Raw genomic sequence first — 6,883 nt, 5'->3', positions numbered from 1 at the left:
AAGAAATGCTGCGTGCAGCAACCGCTAGAGCTAACCCCTTTCGCAAAGAAGGAAGTTTGATTTTCAACAGAAGATGGCAGCTCTAGAAAGAATTTAATCGAAAAGAAAATCAGACGAAATTCAACGTAAAACGATAAAGTGTAAACATGGCTCTCCGTAATTTTCTTACTCGGAATCTCCTTCTCAATAAATGTCCATTGAGAATATCTCAGCGGTTATCTCATTTCACATTTGTTCCAGATACCGTTTCCGCTTCCGAAGGTTCCCATGTCAATATGTTTATTGAGTTCAGAGAACTAATATTGATTTCCCGTTCCATGCAGGCGAAACACAGCGTATGAACTTGTTCCAGGCTATCAATAACTCCCTCGATTTAGCTCTCTCCTCAGATCCTACAGCTAGTAAACACATTGATGTTCATGTTGCAATGGACGTATTAACAAAAATTTTTTACATGCAGTTATATTTGGTGAGGATGTTGCATTTGGTGGAGTATTTCGATGCACTGTTGGTCTTCAAGAGAAGCATGGCAAGTCCAGAGTTTTTAATACTCCCTTGTGTGAACAAGGAATTGCTGGATTTGGTATAGGGGCTGCCACTGCAGGAGCTACAGCTATTGCAGAGATCCAGTTTGCAGATTACATCCTTCCAGCATTTGATCAGGTCTGTAAATCGGAGCGCTGTTTAGTGAAACAATTGTAATTCAAGTCATTCTGGGAATATTCCAGATTTGCAATGAAGCTGCAAAGTACCGGTACAGAAGTGGAGGTCTCTATGACTGTGGTTCTCTTACCATTCGTGCTCCCTGCTCTGCAGTTGGACATGGAGCTCTGTACCACTCCCAAAGCCCTGAAGCATACTTTGCCCACTGCCCTGGACTCAAGGTGAACGTGGATTTTTTCGTGCTTCATATGTGGCATCGTGTTAATGTGGTTTCATCGTTATCTTAAAGATTGTGGTACCCCGAGGGCCCATCAAGGCCAAGGGTTTGCTGCTTTCCTGCATTCGTGACAAGAACCCATGCATATTCCTGGAACCCAAGATTCTATACCGGAGTGCCGTCGAGCAGGTTCCAGTCAAAGAGTACACTATGCCGCTGTCAAAAGCTGATATTCTAGTCGAAGGTATGGCCACATTATAATCATCGTGTGACTTTATGTAATCTCAAAATCTGATGTAAACACATTTCGATTATTGATTTTTGCCGATTGATAAAACACCCTGTGGGAATCGCATATCTGTTGACTACATAGCAGACGAATTCGTCTTCCCACAGGAGATGACATCACTCTGGTTGGCTGGGGTACCCAGGTTCATGTTCTGCGCGAGGTGTGCCAGCTGGCCAAGGATCAGCTGAACGTTTCTTGTGAACTGATTGATCTAGTTACCATTCTTCCATGGGACAAGGAGACCATCGCTCAGGTCGGTAACCCGAACACTATGCCCTTTCTCTCATTTTTTTGCTACTCGAAAAGAAATTCTTAAAATGGGAAACATTGGCAATATGAAACTCTTTGGTGGTATGGTCTTGGTGAAACTTGTTTTGACATTTCGCTGAATGACCGTTCTATTCTTTTCGCCAACTTTTTATCGCCCTTTTTCTTCTCTCTCTCTTTACGGTTTCTTGAACACAAATTTCTGATTTCTACTTGCGGTTCGACGAGCTCGAAACTGAAAGAGGCTCTTTAAATTGCCGTTCAAGCTTGACACGGAAGTGAAATCAGTTGACTTGGCGTTTTGTTTTTCCATCATTAAATAATTTGTAGTTGTTGTTTTCCCTTTTTTTAGACTTACCTGTTGTGGATTTTGTTTACTCACCGTTTACAATTTTTCTTATTTATTCATCTCACTTTCTAAATATCCCAAGTCGGTGAAGAAAACGGGTCGGTTGCTGATTGCCCATGAAGCGCCGTTGACGTCTGGGTTCGGGGCCGAAATCGCTGCAAGCATTCAGGTAAATGGCTGCATTGTTTAACTATAAGAAAAAAGCTCAACAATCTGTAATCAATGGTTTTCCCCTTATAAAATTGCAGCACGATTGCTTCCTGAATTTGGAAGCACCCATCGAACGCGTGACGGGATTCGATACGCCATTCCCGCACATGTTTGAGCCGTTCTACATGCCCGACAAATGGCGCTGCTTCGAAGCTGTCAAGAAACTAGTGAACTATTAAAAGCAAAAAATCTATTGAGACATATTAAAGTGCTTAATTAAAAAGAAAAAGATCAAGGAGACTATGCTGTACATTACATAAGTATATGTGAAAGTAAAACTCGTTGTTTACGTTCATTTGTTCCTTGAGGTCAAATGTCTACGTGTCTAAACTGGCATACATAATACCCCAAACCCAAGGGTGCGATTGCGTCTATTTGCATGGCAGTCGGCGCGACCTTATCTCGACTAAGCAACTCGAATCTACTTACAACAATGATACACACAGTATATGTCGAATACAAAACGGCTGATTACGGTATATGTTTGGGTGGAACCGATCTGAGTGTTGGGGAGAAGCTTTAAAAGCAGATCCGTGAGGAGACCTATTGTTTGCACTTACAAAGCCGATTGACGCAAGAGATACGATTTACACGACTTCAATCGCAAACATTTTTTTTATCTATTTATTTCATCAGTATAACCAAAACGATCGTGATTAGAAAATGGCACATGATGATTCAATCAAATCTTTCTCGAACGGGGGAGGGAACAAACAAATTACGATTTGAAATAATACTTTTCAAACAACGAGCTTGAACGCTTGCAAAAGAAAAAAGGGGGAAACAGATTTTCACTTTAGGCAACTGAACTAAATAAGGAAATGCGAAAGAGCCTATCATCGACAGACTTGGTTCATGTGACTTACTTCCCAATGGCTTTTTTTTTTTTTTTGAAAGGGGGAAAAAGTAGAGAGTCACTTTCGCTCTTTTTCTTTCGTGCATTCGCCGGTCTGACTCGGTTACCCTGTCATCGTTCACTTCCCTCTTTGTTACGGGAGGAAAGAAAAAAAGGGGCAGCAGCAAAAAAATCGAAACTATTGTGTATATACAATATTTATTCGAAATGCCGGAACTGTCTTTCTTTTCTCTCGTTCATTCAATGATCTGCCAACTCTCTCTCTTGTGCACACGTCACAGCACCCTCTACAAGTCTGCGTGTTACACACACACCGTGACAAAAAAAAAATGGTGAATAATAATATCTCGAAGCCGAAGCCTGAAAATGTACGCAACATTTTCGCGTGCAGTAGACATTGAAGGACGTTTTTATTTTGTTTTTTGTTGCATATGTGTGTTATAGATATCCCTGTTTCTTTTCACGACCTTCACGAAGGGGGGGGGGGGAAACACTATCTTCCAATTGCAAAAAGTACTTGTGTAGAGAAGTATATCGCCCCTTTAAAAAAATAACTAATTTCTATCAGATAATCAGCGTGTGACTACTCGAATTTCAAAATTGCGAAAAATGCGTTTCAATTGACAACGTGTTGTTCAATCGAATACCATATTTAAATATTACCATACAACGACAATTGGTTAAGTAAAAAACGTTCACTAGTTGGCAGCAGCGTCTTTTTTAGTTGCCGAAAGGACATTTTTTTGTCATTCCGGATGGCGGAACGCTTTCGAGAGCGTGACGATTCACCGCCAATGATAATCTTCTACTACCGCCAACTACACGGGGATTCACGAAATCGTGATTTCGCTTTTTTTTTTAAGCTTCCCATTTAATAATAATAAAAAAAAATTGTATTTTCCTTTATTTTATGTTCAAACTTAGAGGGATGCGTAAATGCGGGTGTTTTCTAGAACATGGCAACTTTGATAGAGATCTTGCGCAAGTATCAAAATGAGATGTTCGCAAACGAGGACGTAAAAATGAAAGGGTAGTTATGGAGTTCACATTCAATGCTTATCACATTATATGGACATGTATAAAGACAGTCCAGCATGTATAATCCAATGTAAATAAAAAAAAGGGGGAACGTTTTTTTGACAAGTGTTCAGCCTTACGGAAAGACGTCACAACGCACACGTAGATGCACTCACGAAGGGGGGTGGTTCTGCTCCAGGGGTCTGTTGGGGGGGAAATATTGATTTGCCGGGAGCTGCAACACCAGACGTTTGTACGTGACGTCAAATAACTGCGACGCAGAAATGTAACAACAAATGTAAGGTCGCCAATCTTGCACACACAGATGTGTGTGCAAAACCGCTTTTTATAATACACGCGGTACAGCCAATGAAAAATGAACATGTTCTGTTATTCAAATATCACTTAATAATTGTGAACTTGAACGGAAACAAATAAATTTGAATCCGGAAGCCCCCATAGACGGTAGGAGTTGAACGTCCCAGTAAAAAAAAAAAAAGAGACATACATAGAGATGTTATCATATTCGCATTTTTTCCTATTTGAAAATAACAAACAAGTGGCGGAACACCGCAGCGGGAAGCATATCCGTGAAACGGGTAGCAAGTTTTTTCTCAATTTTTTTTGTTTACCTTTTTTTTCCGCATTTGAACAAGTGCAAAAGCATCAATGCAAATGACGACTAGTAGCTTAGGTGCAAATGCACCTGCAACCCGCTGTTTTTTTTTTATCGCGTTCGTGCTCAGTCGACTCGTCAAAATAATAGGCGTCGAATAACACCTGTGCATACCACACAGCTAGTTCCAGAAAAAAAAAAAACATCCTACGTATCCCTATGCAATAACAGTCTTACGGCTTCCCCCTCCTCATCGAAAAGATTTTTTTTTTTTTAAATTTGATTTCCCAACTGCCGGGAAGTACGCCCAAATAATTTCATTCTAAAGCCAGTGAAATGAATGACGATTCTCGTATAACTTTCATGAATGGCTAGTAACACAAGCACAAAAAAAAAATACGTGAAGTTGAATCGTTACATCAATCAATTGGATCTAGTGCGTGCACGTCCAAATGTTTTTTTCTTCTTAGAAAATAAAGTCACACGTTACAGATTTCCAACAGGTAGCATTAAAAAAAAAAGAAAGAAACGTAGCTAGAATTGGATAATAAAAGCACGTTATGTGTATACGTGTATCTATAACGGTCCGATGGGATACGCTATCCATCAGTTCTTTGTAACTTCACAAGGTGACGGATACATTCTACGGATGTCGTGACGTAACCAGGGTTTTTTTTTTCAATCGATTACCTCAGTCAAAACCATTTACTTTTCATTTCCTATCAAACGTCCCAGTCAGCAGTCTTGCAAAAAAAAAAAAAAAAAAATTATATATCATTCATTTTTTTTTTTTTTTTGCCTCTTTTTCGAATCAATGAATTTTAAATGAGGTTTCGATATCCGGACTCATTTTTTGTCTGCTATGCGTAACCCCTCCCTGTTTGTGTGCAATATTGTGCTGAACTCACGGGCTTACGATTGTTGATTATCGGTTTGCAGTGCCAGCGTATATGTACAACGATGTTGTCGATTTCTGTAATCAGATTTTAGATTTTTACGTTTAACGTCGGCACACAATGAGGACGCAACATAAAAAAAAAAAACAGGTTTTTATTCCCTCCGCTTTAAAAAGGAAAATCCAAATTGCAGTACATCTAGCAGTATCTACGAGAGCCATTCACGACGCCGTGACGTCAATGGGCAACTGCGTAGGAAGTGAGAAGTACGTCCCAATCGAAAAAGAAAAAAGTGGGGCGCGTCACTCGATCGATTTGTTCCCGTAGACTTGATTTTCTCAACCGACTGGCAATAGGGCAACAAAAAAAAAAGGCAACTAAGATAATCAATAAGCCAGCAAAACAAAGTTTTGGCAATTCGTTCATCAATCGTGCATTGAAATACGAAGACCACGTTTGAGCTCTTTGTTTTTGTTTAATGGATCAAATTATTCAATTGCTAATCCTACCATTGGAAGCAAATTCCCTTTCGAGTGTAAAATTATAGCCTTCCCGGAAACACTTAAATTTTCATGCTTTACATAACGCCATCATACGTTGCAAACTTTCGCCCATTTTTAAACGAAATCAATCCAATTGGAAATTCCCGATAGTGTGTGGGGGACACATAGAAAGATTTTAATACAACGACTAGACCAACATTTAAACAAAAAATTCGTTTCATCCCATGAATTATGCAGTAGCTGCTTTAATAATTTATTAATATAGTTTTTCCTCTATGTGTATAACGGTTGAATTTTGAGGCCGTTGCCTTGTACAAGTTGTACGTGTTTTACTTCACCTTCATCCATAAATCATGTCAGCACAGCGTACCTTCTAAGCCACGTTTTTTACGCATTTACAATCTACACCGCAATGTAGAACTTTTACCTTTACGATACGTTCGATCAGTTTGTCCACAAGATATACTCTTTACATCCTGTTCCCCCCTTTCCTTTCCATTTTATTTAATTTTATCAACATTTACTGGTTTGATGCTGTGCGACAATCGATCGAAAACTGACCTTTGTTTCCATACTCGATCAGCTGATGATGTCGCCTTTTCTCGAACAATCTTGATTGAAGGTTTTTTCTTTTTCATTCGATTCGAGACGTCACAGATGGATTTGCAAGATGATTATGTTAGATAGGACAAAAACAAGGCGGAACTTGACGTGAACAATAAACAATTACACACGAGATTTTCAAACTGCGGGGACAAGATGGCGTCTAGCAGACGCCAACAAGTTTTTTTGTGGCCATAGGAAAGAGGCGTACGCATGTTCGTGCTGAAAGGAGTGGTAAGATATGTTGGACAAAAAGAAAAGAAATACACACACAGTGAGAGCAATAAAATCTATTTAAAAGCAAAAAAGAAGAAGAAGAAAAAAAAGAACAAATACGAAAAAAACCAGACGGTAAAATCCGCGGATTGGTTTCAGATTTTTGGCAGAGGGCAGAAGC

At 39.5% G+C, this 6,883-nt stretch overlaps 1 protein-coding gene across 1 annotated transcript; it reads left to right on the top strand.

Moving 5' to 3' along the window:
- Positions 1-100: 100 nt before the first annotated feature.
- LOC130692862 (2-oxoisovalerate dehydrogenase subunit beta, mitochondrial-like) lies at positions 101-2,471 on the top strand. Its single transcript, XM_057515944.2, has 8 exons — positions 101-261; positions 324-401; positions 461-663; positions 729-884; positions 953-1,124; positions 1,277-1,422; positions 1,868-1,954; positions 2,034-2,471. The coding sequence occupies exons 1-8, from the start codon at positions 147-149 to the stop codon at positions 2,172-2,174; spliced, it is 1,098 nt and encodes a 365-aa protein (XP_057371927.1). The 5' UTR covers positions 101-146; the 3' UTR covers positions 2,175-2,471.
- The last annotated feature ends 4,412 nt before the right edge of the window (positions 2,472-6,883 follow it).

The sequence above is a fragment of the Daphnia carinata genome, chromosome 3 (genome assembly GCF_022539665.2).
Source record: "Daphnia carinata strain CSIRO-1 chromosome 3, CSIRO_AGI_Dcar_HiC_V3, whole genome shotgun sequence".
Taxonomy (NCBI): domain Eukaryota; kingdom Metazoa; phylum Arthropoda; class Branchiopoda; order Diplostraca; family Daphniidae; genus Daphnia; species Daphnia carinata.
Note: the sequence above shows the minus strand (reverse complement) of the source record. Positions and strands in the feature narration are given on the sequence as shown.